This window comes from Lagopus leucura, unplaced genomic scaffold (assembly GCF_019238085.1).
Source record: "Lagopus leucura isolate 7727_CA_CO unplaced genomic scaffold, USGS_WTPT01 Super-Scaffold_100008, whole genome shotgun sequence".
Lineage (NCBI taxonomy): Eukaryota > Metazoa > Chordata > Aves > Galliformes > Phasianidae > Lagopus > Lagopus leucura.
In genome coordinates, this window is record NW_024962265.1 from 13,684,134 (window position 1) to 13,696,481 (window position 12,348).

General features: G+C 46.0%; 1 protein-coding gene across 1 annotated transcript in view; it reads right to left on the reverse strand.

Annotated features, from left to right (window-relative positions):
- Nucleotides 1-24: 24 nt before the first annotated feature.
- The window catches only part of LAMB1 (laminin subunit beta 1), a 41,113-nt gene continuing 28,789 nt past the window's right edge, over nt 25-12,348 (reverse strand). The window contains exons 24-33 of the mRNA XM_042872431.1: nt 10,671-11,040; nt 8,929-9,113; nt 7,455-7,696; nt 5,384-5,587; nt 4,854-4,998; nt 3,879-4,086; nt 3,532-3,673; nt 2,517-2,693; nt 1,195-1,354; nt 25-339 (exon numbers count right to left, since the gene is read on the reverse strand). Coding sequence (XP_042728365.1) covers nt 203-339; nt 1,195-1,354; nt 2,517-2,693; nt 3,532-3,673; nt 3,879-4,086; nt 4,854-4,998; nt 5,384-5,587; nt 7,455-7,696; nt 8,929-9,113; nt 10,671-11,040 — 1,970 coding nt within the window. The 3' untranslated portion in view covers nt 25-202. The remainder of the gene's footprint in view (nt 340-1,194; nt 1,355-2,516; nt 2,694-3,531; nt 3,674-3,878; nt 4,087-4,853; nt 4,999-5,383; nt 5,588-7,454; nt 7,697-8,928; nt 9,114-10,670; nt 11,041-12,348) is intronic.

Below are 12,348 nucleotides of genomic sequence, written 5' to 3' on the forward strand. Positions count from 1 at the left end.
ACTTAATGAGTCATACTAAGTACATACAGTGATACAAAAGTACTGTTTATTTTCAGTGTCAAAAAGTTAATTCTCTTTGGTTCTGTGACTTAGAAGTCAGTATCAAACCTGTTCACTTTATCAGGTCTTAGTGTACTGTCAAAAACAACTAGTATAATACTTGTATAAACCCATCCTGAACCCAACTGTTTCCTGCTCCCATTTATAAGCAGGTGCTGTACACAGCAACTTTCTGGCTGATTGTCTGTAAGAGGGAGCGAACTGTCTCTTCCAGCTCCACCAGCTGCTTGGCTTTGTCTTCCAGAACTTTTTGATTGTTTTCATATGTATTTTCCAATTCTGTCAGCAAAGGAAGAGGAAAAACAGCTTAATTAGGTATGTTTTAATGTGATAAAATATCAAATGTAACTTATGGAAAAACTACCATTCAAACTTATTATCTTGTGGAAGAAAACCTGATCTACAGTAGCAAAGGCTGGCATGGCACCTTCTGTTTCTTTTGTATTGGGACATAAAACAACAGAAGTAATTTTCTGTAAGTGCAAAAACTGTGCTTTGATTCATGTTGACAATAACTGCTATTCCCTACTGTTAGAGGATCTTCTGTTGATGTGAAAAGTTTTGGCTTGTTACAGTCAAAATATTCAGTGAGTGATTGTAGCTGTGCAGGAACAAGTGAGAGGAAGCATGAGTTCCCAGCCTGGCAAAAACAGAAGGAAAACCTTCCTTCCTCTCTGATGGGCTGACTGCCCCCTCTGTTTCAGTCAGCTTTAACTGGCCATTGTGTTAGATTCATCTGTAAGCTGGAACCGCTGTATCCTCATTACTCTTTGATTTAAATACATTCCAGGGTGTGTGAGGGGAACTGCAGATGGTATTCTGGGTTGTCTGTCAGGAGTTTGACTGCTTTTGGTGTTGCTGACCAATCGTGGTTACTTATGTTGTAATTCTTCTGTGCAGTGTTTCTCTGAGCAGTGTAGGTGCCATTGCAGAAGTTTGTGTCTCTTAAGTTTTTGCTCTCTTTGATACAAGGATTCATGATTATATTTGTCCAAAATAAGAAAAGCTGTTTGAACTTCAGCACCAAAGAATTAACTTTTTTTTCTTTTCCTGCTGCTGATGAACACTTGGTTGAACAGCACGATAGTGCTTTGTATTCTACAGCAGTACCTTACCTCCTCAGAACAGCCTTACCTTTGAGCAGCTGCAGCTTGCTGTTGGCTTGAGCCAGCAATGCCTTTGCTTCCTCTTGCAACATGCCGGCTTTCCTCCTCGCGTCAGCCGACTCCTCTGTCTTTTTGGTGATGAGATCCTCCACGGTTTTGTACTTGCTGTTCAGCTCGGTGTCGAGGACCTGTTGTTCCACACACAAACACAAGATGGAGCCACTCAAAAGACAATGCAGAGGGAGCTGCCCAATATCCGGGCTAAGGAGAGCAGTGTCAGCTCAGGTAACAAAAACAGCAACAGGGTCGAGGGATTTCCTGTTAAATATGCAAGATTTAAAGAGTCCCTGCGAAGACTCATCAATGTCTCTTGCACATCTGTGGCTGTTCTACAGCTCCAACACTAACACGGCATGGACTGCAGTTACACAATTCTGGAGCTCGGGGAAGTCAGAGCCCCTGACACACTGGGGCAGTGGGGGAGGAACAGCATTGCTGCCTTTTCAGTAAGAACAGCTGCCTGGCTCTCGAAGGTGAGGGTACTGGAGATGACATCAGGTTCACTTCTCAGCTGTGCTTTTTCCCTGTGAGGTTAAGGAGTACTACACCACAAATGAATTCAACTAGTAAGCAAGTCTGCAGCAGTACTAGAACCCTCTGGGGTCTGATGACCACCTGAAATACTACTTAGTGTTTGGAAATAATTGTTTGGTGGATAATGCATTCACATTACAGAAAATGTCTCTCGAGACTGATGGGTTAATTCCAGCCAAAAGACTGGAGAAATGAAAACTTCCTTTGGCAGATTTGTCAAGTGTTTTGTTAATGAACATTCTTTTGGTATTACGAAGGTGTATAGCAGACACTGGGAATTATGCCATATGGTCAGAGTGAATTCTGCATCTCTGATATTTAGAAATGAGACTGGTTTCGTAGTGAGCTAAGGATTTATTCTTGCCACTTAATTCCGTATATGCCCAACTAGGGTTTCTTTGGCCTGAACATCATTGTAGAAACAGTTTTATTTTTCATCTACGTTAGCCAGTTGACCTGTAGCAGACAGTGAAGCTGAGGGACAGAAACAGATCTGTGAAAGGCTGATAAGTGGTAATGAGGCATATTTCCTGCAACTATTTTTGAACCTGACAACTTCCTAATGCTTCTCTCTCTTTACATTTAAAAAAAGTAAAAAAAACACCTCAGTAAGTGCATTAAGCACTTTTTTTTTTTTTTTTTTTTATCACCAGCCTTTGGCTGATAAACAAAGTAGATCCAAGTGAATTCAGCACCTACCCAACCCCAGGGTGAGTTTTGTTGGCTCTCCTTTACTATCTTTCCCAAACTTCTCACCTGTTTAACTTCTTCAGCATTCTGTTTTGCAGAAACAATTTTTTCTTCTATGTTGCCCACATTTTCTGAATTTGTAGCAGCCTTTTGCTTGAGGTCTTCAACGCTCCTCTCAAGTGCAAACAGACGTAAAGTGGCATTGTTCAGTGTTTCTTCAGATGCGGCGTTTTCAGATTGAATCTAACAGGAAGAGGGACAAAGATACACTTTCAAAAGACTCTGAATATCACAGAAGCTTTCTTGTAAGTTCTGATCCACTCATTAGGTCACAACAATAGATCTAATTCGATAGGTCTATACAATAGATACAATAGAACAACAGATCTAATAAGTGTTTTATTTTGTTAAAAATGGACAATTGCAATTGGGGTGAAAGAGCCCACTGCTTTAAGATGAAGTACACTGAAATCTCCAGCAGTGTTAAGAATTTCATTAGGAATCACTTGATTGCATTGCACATGCTCAAGAGTTGCTTCATCTGCAAACAGAACTTCACAAGTTCATTATCAAATGATAGTGCTAAGTGTCTGAAGTTGTCCATCTCTTAAGCTGGCCAAGCTGAATGGGCGGAGTTAACACTATGGTATCGAGAGCTATGAGTTAAAGCCTGAAAATCCATTATCTAAAAATTACAGCGATTACCACTTCAATCTAGCATCAGTTTTCTCCTGTTGCAATGAATGGCACTTTTAGACAGCGTGGTTACACCAATACACTGCTGCCAAGGGCCTGACATGTATGACTTCATAGGGATCTTGGCACACCTGCTACAATCCTACTCGTGTAACTTCAGTGGTGCATGATATGGGGTGAGAAAAGCCTTTTTTCTTTAAGAGCTTGTAGGCCTCTCGTTATCTCATATTCTGACTCAGATGTTTATATAGTAAAGGCCAGAATGGTTTAGACTCATTCTAAGTGCAGTCTTTGATTTGCCTTCCTTAGACATACTTACACTGGTTTCTGAATATCAGACATGTTCCTGTTAGTGCATCTTAAAGCATACTTGGAAATAACTTACTGAGGTCAGCAGGTCTTGAGTTCCTTTAATATCTTCATCAGCTTGTTTTATGGCTTTTTCAGCTGCATTTTGAGCCTTTTCAGCTTCCTCTAGTGCTGCTTTCACCATGTCTGCAGTGACTTTAACATCTGTTGCACCTTTGCTGTGGAGCAAAACTAGGTTAGCATGAAAACTGCTTTTACTTTGCAGTGCCATACGCTGCAAAGGGCCGTTTTTGCCCCACAGCCAATGAATGGGAAGTCTGCTTTGTGGTAAGATAAACTCTGCGTTCCCTGGTAGAGTGAGATGGAAGTCTCATTCCAGTTCCTGGTGACAGTAACTACCAAATGCAAAATGGGGTTGCATACCTTGCTTTCTTAGCTTCCTCCAGTAGCATTTCTGCTCTTGCAATGTCTCCAGCACTCTGCTGCAGGATGACCTCGACATCAGAAAGGCTTTCCACGCGTTCACGGATGTCTTCTGTCAGGGCTTGCAGCTGCTGGGGGGTGCTGGGCATCTCCATGTTCAGCACTTCATTAGCCACTGCCTCAATGCTGTCCAGGTCAGCACTGTCTTCTACAGATAGGCAGAAATGACACAGGTGTGAGTCAAAGCTTCCTGCTGTCAGGTCTCAGTATTCAACATTTCTGTCCACGTGCTCCCTCAAGAAGCAAAATCATGGAAAAAGCTTCCTCCTCCAGACTGCAGTACATCAGGGTATTAAAAAGGCTTCCTTAGGGTGACACTTCTCTCTAAGGAGAGGCCCAGCAGGCACAAAGGCCCTCCTCCTAGCATCATTCTCTTGGAAGCCTTTTGCTGATCTCGGTGATCAGCTACCTCATGCCAGGGCTGTGGTGGGCTGCAAACCCAGAAGAAGGGAAGCCAACAGCTACATGTAAATGTATTTGTGCTAACAGTATACTCAGCCTTGTGCTAACAGAAGGAATGGGTTTGCCATGCTGCCACTCAACAATGAAAAGTGGCCCTCATTTATCCTTTACCCGTTATCTCACGTGGAGAAAACCTCAGAGTTTCTAACCGTGGCTGTCCTCCCCTTTAATAGAACTGTGCAGTTCTGGCCAGAACTTAGGAACACACTTGGCAAGTTAGAGAAGTACAATGGTCTCAGCTGAAAGGAACGAAACAATGGGCTACAGATCAGTCTTTCTCCTATTGTTTTCGTTTTCTCACTCCCAGATTTCATCATACTCAGTAAATCTGGCTGAAAACAGCCAGGGGAGGATGATGACTATTGTGTTACCCCTTGGAGAATGATGCCAAAGAAAGAAAAAGAGTTTTCACAGACGTAGAAACAAGAGATAATGCGAGTGTAAGGTTTTTACGCATGAGGAAGTCTCTGATCTGCTTAATAAGATTTCTCAGATCTTCATTGCTTCTGTCCACTTGTTCCTTTGTAGCATTGGTTTTGAGCAGAACTTCTTGTGCATTCTGTTTGGCTTCATCAGCTCTCTGCTTTGCTTCAGAAACCTGAAGAGAAGAAAGTAGAGGGCTTGACTGCATATTTGTGTATGCTTTCAGGCCTGATTTACAACAAAAATTCAGTTGGAGGCAGAGATAACAGTAATGAGAAATACTTCTCATAAAACTCACAGAATACTTTCAAGAGCTGGCTGTGATCCACATCACCAGTGTTAGTTTAAACAACTCATGGTGATGTTTGGAGTAACGCATGAAACTTTACTTCAGCAAGCTGAAGTCTGAGTATTTTTACAAGTTTGATGATGTTACACAACTAGAAAGAAAGACTGTGAAGTAAACCAGGCACATACTTTGTCAATTAGTGTCTAAACTTGGGTTACCACTGTAAGATTTCTGTTTTCTTTTTTATTGCAACAAATGATTTATGTATTACCATTCTGGAGAGTTGCTCAACTTCTGCCAACGCACTGAGGATGTCTCTGTCAAAGTCCATGGCCTTCTGCCATGCGTTGTGAGCAACAGTGACCAGCCCATCACAGCCAGGTCCTCCACATTTCCTCTGCCCTGCAGCAGTCCGGCAGTGCAGCCCCCCACACTCTGACTCAGCACAAGAGGCTCCCACTGGTGTGCCACACATCTGTGAATGAGACAAGGGCAGGATTACAGCCTTGTTTTTATTGCTGAGGCGTGAGGGGATGGCATCCTAAATACCACAGCACAACTAAATACATATGACCATCTTTATGGGTCCCTTCCAACTTGGGATATTCTATGATAGCAAATGATGCTGAAGTAGAGCAGATGGTTTCTGCATCAGTCCGTGTCAGCATGATGTCAGTCCTTCTGCACCCTTTCCACAACTCTCTGCCTTTAACTTGATTTCAGCTAGCCAGCTCCCTGCTGCTGAAGTAGCTTGAAGGCAGCTGTGCCTTCATTGTCTGCTTTTCCTGTCAGCCTAACCAGAAAGCTGCCTTCAGGCTCTTTTACAGGCTGGAAGCTACTACTGCCTGTACGCCTTCAGTTTGATGCCAGTCTTACTACCATTGGAGGAAACAGTGGCTAATCCAAGCAGCTTTTTTAAAAAAGAAGAATGTGTTCTGTACAGGATGGGCTCTTTTCCTTTGCTACCTTGGGGAGAGCAAAAGAAAATAAATAAAATACCAAACAGGAAACTTCTTCACCTCTCTTGAAAGGCTGTCCCATTCCCTTCCGTCAAATGTTTGTTCTGTCACAATGCTTTCCAATTTGTGATAATGAAATCAGAAGAGACCAACTTCGTTGTTTTTTTAAAGTAAAACTACTCTAATTGGCAGTTTTTACTAAGCTTATCCACTATTGTGGCCAACTGGACAATGAAATCATCAGAAGTTGTTTTAGCCAGATGGAAAATCCTTTACTCCTGTGAGGCTCTCTTCCCGTTCCACCCCACTCCTTATGCCAAAGGATCGTCACAAACTGATGTACTTTCAGCCAAGAATCTCTCTGGGAACACTGACAGGCTGTGCCAAGTTAGCTGCAGCTGGCTCCTGTGAAGTGTAATGGATTCCCTCTTACCTGTTTGGCACGCAACCCAGCAGTAGCTAGAAAGCAAAAAGATTTTGTTTCTGCATCCCATGATTACACCTCCAAGCAACTAACTCAGTGTTTACTACTTTGATAACATCTAACCAGGATTTTCAGTCCTCAAGAACACATTAGGCAGGAATGTAGGGGCAGGGAAACTAAACAAAAAGATTCCTTTTCTTCTCTTCCCAAGAAAAAGGAGACAGGACTGGGGTGGGTGGTTGTCATTGTAAAGGACCAGGACAATTCACTGTGTGAAGACCTCATCCTCTCACACAGGCCCAGCCCTGCCCAGAGGAGTTAATGAGCTCTCCCTTCTGTGGGACTTCAAGTGGGATTGTTCTCTGAATGCAGTCGGCTGCCTTCAAAGGGAAGCTGAAGGAACACCCTGCCTCACCCCAGAGAAAACCACTCTTGATCATATTTACAGATGAGCAGGCAGCTTCAACAGGGACTGTGCCCTTTTGACTCCAGCTCCCCGTAAATTCTGCTTTGTTTAAAGCAGAATGGTGGGAGTGTGGCAATACCAAGGAGCACGAGCACTGCACAGGCATGGCGTGTACTTGAAATGCTGCAAAAACAAAGCAGCCCAGGAAAAGCAAGCATGTTAACTGAGATTTAAGAGGTCGGCTCTTGGTCCAATGGACTCACTAAACTTTGCTGCACTTGAGAGCTCTGCCTGCAGCAAAGAGATTTGGTTTAGGATGTTTTGGGCTGAGCTTCTAAAAGCAAGAGGGAGAACAACATAAAGGACTGATGCCTGAAGACCTATAGGTGTCTTGGAGCCCATGCAATTCCCCATCATCAATGAAATCTGCTTTTTTAAGGAAAAAACTGTACTGCCCACTGTCCAGCTCCAAACAGCTTCTTCCTGCCTGCTGCTTCTTCACAAGCCCAACTTTTTGCTGTAGGTTTTATCCCAGCAGTTCTCAGCCAAATACCTTTGCTGATGCTTCAGCGAGATCCAGGCTTTGCAGCTTGCCGGCGAGTTCATCCAGGAGGCGCGACTGCTCCTCTTGCTTAGCCTTGAACTGGGCCTCCTTCTCATTGATTAAGTCCTCCACTTCCTGCCGTGTCTGTGCTGACAGCTCCACGGCGCTCTCAGGGTGGACAGTGGAAGCATTGACCCTTTCCTCTGCCTCCAGGGACATCTGGAAATACTTGGTGATGCTGTCCAGGGCTCCTGCAGAAATCAGACAGAAATCAGACAGAGCCGCTCAGAAATCCGTTAAGTAACATGGAGTAATTTAAATCGCGGAGGCTGGTGGATGGCACATCTGGGTTAGCATCAAGTCAAAGCAAACAACAGCCTCTTTAGCTGCACTCCGTCCTGCTGTAAGGATGACAAAATTTGTCCTGTTGTTTGAATACTCAAATTTTTTTTTTTTGGTTGAAAGTGTGTCAGGTTTGCTGGTTTTGAAGTTAAGCAGTTCTCTGACACAGGAACTGACTTAGGCCCTGACAGTGAATGGAGACCCAACCTTTCAGGTTCACAGGGCAACGTTCTATTTTCTAAGGATTTGCATGTGCCGTTATTTCTTGTTGCTGCATAGATGTCTGGTGTAGTAGCAGTGGAGTAACTGCTTGGAAACTGGTCAGAGTTCTCCCAGGAAACAACTTTCTGATGAAAGGCTCTGATTTATGGAAGCATTCATTTTGGATAACTACTGGAGAGGCCCCAGGAGGGTCAAGGGACCCCTGCAGGAGCAGCCACACTCTGCACCTCGGAGCAGCTCTCCTCCACACAGTGCCACAAGCCAGGGACTCCCCAGTTCCTACAACCTTTTTGCCTCATTCTGTGAAACCCTACATTCATTGGAAATGCCCTCAGACTTCCTGCAAAGCAGGAAATTAAAAAATAAATAAATACTTTAAGTTGGAATTAGGTCAGCTTTCAAAACTTCCCCAGAATTCGGCGGCCTGCCTCTCTCAGCAAACTCTGACCATGACAGAAGCCTGGCACAGCACCATTCCAGTGGGCACAAAGGTTTGCTCTCCTGGGAAGAACTGGGCTCTTGTGGTGTGCTCCTGTCACAAAGAGACAGGGAGTTTTTCAAACAGAATTTAACCGCCTGGCAAGAGCAACCGAAAGGTGCAGACGTATCCTGGAATCTGCTTCGCTTCCAACTGTTGTGCCCCCATCTAAAATGTATTTAATTGAAATCTTAAAGTCTCTGAAGTTCTCATGCCCCAGGAACTTGAGCCAGCATTGCAATGCACAGAGGGAGAGAGGAAGGCGTGAGGGGGCAAAACAGAACCTCTGCTGCATCAGCAACTCCACTAATAAACAGTGAGAAGCTGCCTCTAAGAACTGAGTTTCATTACAAGTTAGAAGATTAACCTGGGATTTTAAACCATGCACTAATTAAATCTTCAACCACCCCACTGCTTTCTCCCCCTCCGTGTGACACTCACCCCGAACATCAGAGATCTTGATGAACTCTAGCTGTTCTGCCAGCTCCTTCACGACACGATCCAGGCTTTTGGCATCTGTCTCCAGCGCACTCAGGTCAGCATCGGTGCTATTGCTCTTCTCTGCTAAGGTTGAGAGGCTTGCTTCTATGTCTGCTATCTTAACGGTAACGTCAGCTGTCAGCTTGCTGCAGAACAGAGGAGGAGCACTTAGTGGGGGCAGAAGAAGAGCTCTAAGCTCAGTTCAGCTCAGCAATGGTTAGAGCTGTGCCATGCTGCTCCCACGGCAGAGCTGTGATTTGTAACAACATGCCTACCTAGAATGCTGCTTTGTTTCCTTTATCACACAAAACTACTTTTTAATCTACAGCACGTTTATAAACTCAAAGCACCAAATTACTCAGAAAACAGCTGCTTTGTGTAAGATTAACTGGAGGCAGATTCCAGAGGACTGGTGTAATGCTCTTGTACCATGGCAACTGCATAGGTCAGAGTTGACTACTATGATCCATACATAATTTGCTCCCCCCCACAGCTACAAATGCAGTTTTGATTACTATGAACTCATGGGACAGATCTGAACTTCAGGAAGGAGGGAGGGGGGGGAGGGGATTGGAATAGGTTAGATGGTTTGGTTTTAATACAATGGATTCTTTTAGCTCCTCTGTAAAGATCTCTTCCCATCATCCGTTCTCTGGGGCTAAGGAGAACCTCCTGCATGGCCTTAGTGCACCCAGGAGCAGGCTCCAGCTGCTGGGATAACCCTAAAAGGAAAGACAACTGCACGATACAAGGCAGAGCTGTTGCAGAACAGAGCTGGGCACAGGAAACTTCCCATCCATGGCAATCCTACCACACCCAGCAATTCCTCACACTGTGAGAACTGGGCAGTATTTAATCTCTGTGATCAGTTTCCATCTCCCCCAACAGCTCAGCAGGCTGCTGTTTGCCAGCAGCCCTTCAAAATCCAATACTTCCTTCTCTGTACAGCCAGAGATGAGCTCTAACACACCAGTTAGAGAAGATCAGCTCCACAGGTGCTCCCTCAGTACACAGAGACAACACAGCAACAGCAGCACAGGGGCTTTCCAGCTGAAGAGGGGGTTGCAGGGCACAAGCCCATTCTTAATTGAAATATTTGTGCTTTGATCCTCTCCCACTTGCTTTGTGCAGTCCCCTGACAATGCACAAACAAAGCTCTAGCAGTTGCACAACTGTCCCATCTGTGAAAGCACAAACCCCCTTTTTCAGTATGCTCAGCTCTAAAACAAAATACAGGCTCTGACCCCGAGCAGAATGGAAACAAGTGCTGTGACCGAGCAGCTGCTCCCTCCACCCCAAGCTCAGAGTGCAGAAAGAAAGCCTGAAGAAATTTCCAACCCATCGGCTACAGGCGGAAATCCAGGAATTTAATCTCTCCTCTCTTCATTCTCTCACACAATAGCAGTGGTTGTCCTTTGCCCCGGGGAGATCGCAAAGCAAGTGTGAGCAGCTGGGTGCTAATTAGCAGCCGGTAATTAGCTGCCCCGTGCAGCCTGTGCTGCTCCTGCCTTCCTGGCCAGGTTTCTACTTATGGGATGGGGTTTTGGTACCACGCTGAGATGCTCCAACAGGGCCATGCCGTGCACTGCCAGGGTGCCTTCTAACCCAGTGTGCGGCCTACACCTGCTCCCTCAGCCCCAGCCCGGCAGCATTCCCACTCCTCCCCAAGCTAGATTTATCCACCTAACCGCAACCGTACTCACTCTGCTTCCTCAAAGAGATTCCCAATGTTCTTCAGTGGCTCAGCGGCCGGATTTTGAGCGATGATGGCTTTGATTTCACCCAGCTTCTCTTCCAGGGTGCTGAGCGTCTGCTGGTAGGGGCCGACGACCCCTGTGATTTTCAGAGCATTTGCCCTATCCAGGAACTGCTGGGTGCGGTTGGTCAGCTCGCCAACGATGACATCCCAGAGGGCGAAGCACTGGTGGCAGGGCACACAGTCAGGGAAGAAGCCTGAGTAGCCCCGGGAGCACTTGTCGCAGCGCGGCCCTTCCACTCCCTCGTTGCAGATGCACTGCCCTGTGGCACGGTCACACTGCGGGGTCTGGATGCCGCGGGGGTTGCAGTCACAAGCTGGAAGGAGAAAAGGGTACTGTGAGAGCTGAGGAACATAAAAGCAGATGGAATGGAATGGTGAAATGAGTACAGAGGTGGTCTGTGGATTATTAGCAGCTGACTGTGGCTGTGTCTGCTTGGGTATGAGGAACCGGGGCTGAGCTGGAGGCAGTGACAGGAGGGCAGAAGCCCCAGGACAGGATGGGAGCACCCCATCTGCACACATCAGAAACGGCCCAACAGCGGGGTGAGGGAGGGCACATCCTGCAGCGCTGGGCGTCCGTCTGACGGCCACCAAAAGATCCTGTTTCACTCCTACCAGGGTAAGCGGAGCAAGGCTGCCCTGACGGGAAAAGAAATGCCAGGCAGGCACCCAGCAGAAGGCTTAAGAGAAAAGACATGACTGAAATGGAAAAGGTGAACAAGGAACAACCGGTCACTGTCTCTCCCAGCACAGCCGCAGGGAGTAACTGAGGAATGCAACACACACTGAGAAACAAACAGCCTCCCCTGCACCTCCCACAGAAAACACCAGCAGATAGCTGGTTACAGTGGTGAGCTAAACTGCAGAGCTCCCTTCCACAAGACACTGCAGGTCCTAAAAGCTGAAGTGACTCCAGAGAAGACCAAAACCAATCCATGGGCTGACAGCATAGAGCACAAAGGCTGGGGCCTGGCCTTGGGTGCCTTCCCAGACACTTGGAAATATTTGGGGGGTGGGATGTGTAGGGATTGGGATGCAGCACTGAGGGCCTGGCAGAGCACTGATGTTCTGCCTACACAAAAGATGGGTAAAAATCAGGCACTGAGAAACAGAGCAGGGAGATGCAAAATGATATATGTTGTTGTGGGCAGCCCTGCCCAAGGGGAGGAAAGGAGCCTGCTCCAGCATGGGTGCTGCCAGCCTGCTGCACACTGCTCGTCACCCTCCAGGTGGAATCAGGCCCATTAACAGATGTTTTGCAAATTAATTCACATGATGAGTGATAAATTCAAGTGATGAGATTTGGGCAACACCCTTTCTAACAAGCTTTTAGAAGAATAAATGCACTTCTTCAGCACTAACCTGTGCGAAGAGGAGTTAATCTGCTCACTTTCTGATGCATGGTCATTTCTGAAAGCACACTCTGCACGCAGACCAGAGGCAGTTTCCACGCAGCAGAGCTGTTGCTTTCCCTCTCCTCAATTGCAGAGGAAACTACCAGCCTGCAAAGCTCTCAGCAAAGGGATGCCACGAAGAATAAAAAGACGCTCTGAAAATATACAGGTCATCTACCTGCCATCATGACACTTGTAAAGCTGAAGCAGGTCAAGCACACGTTCAGG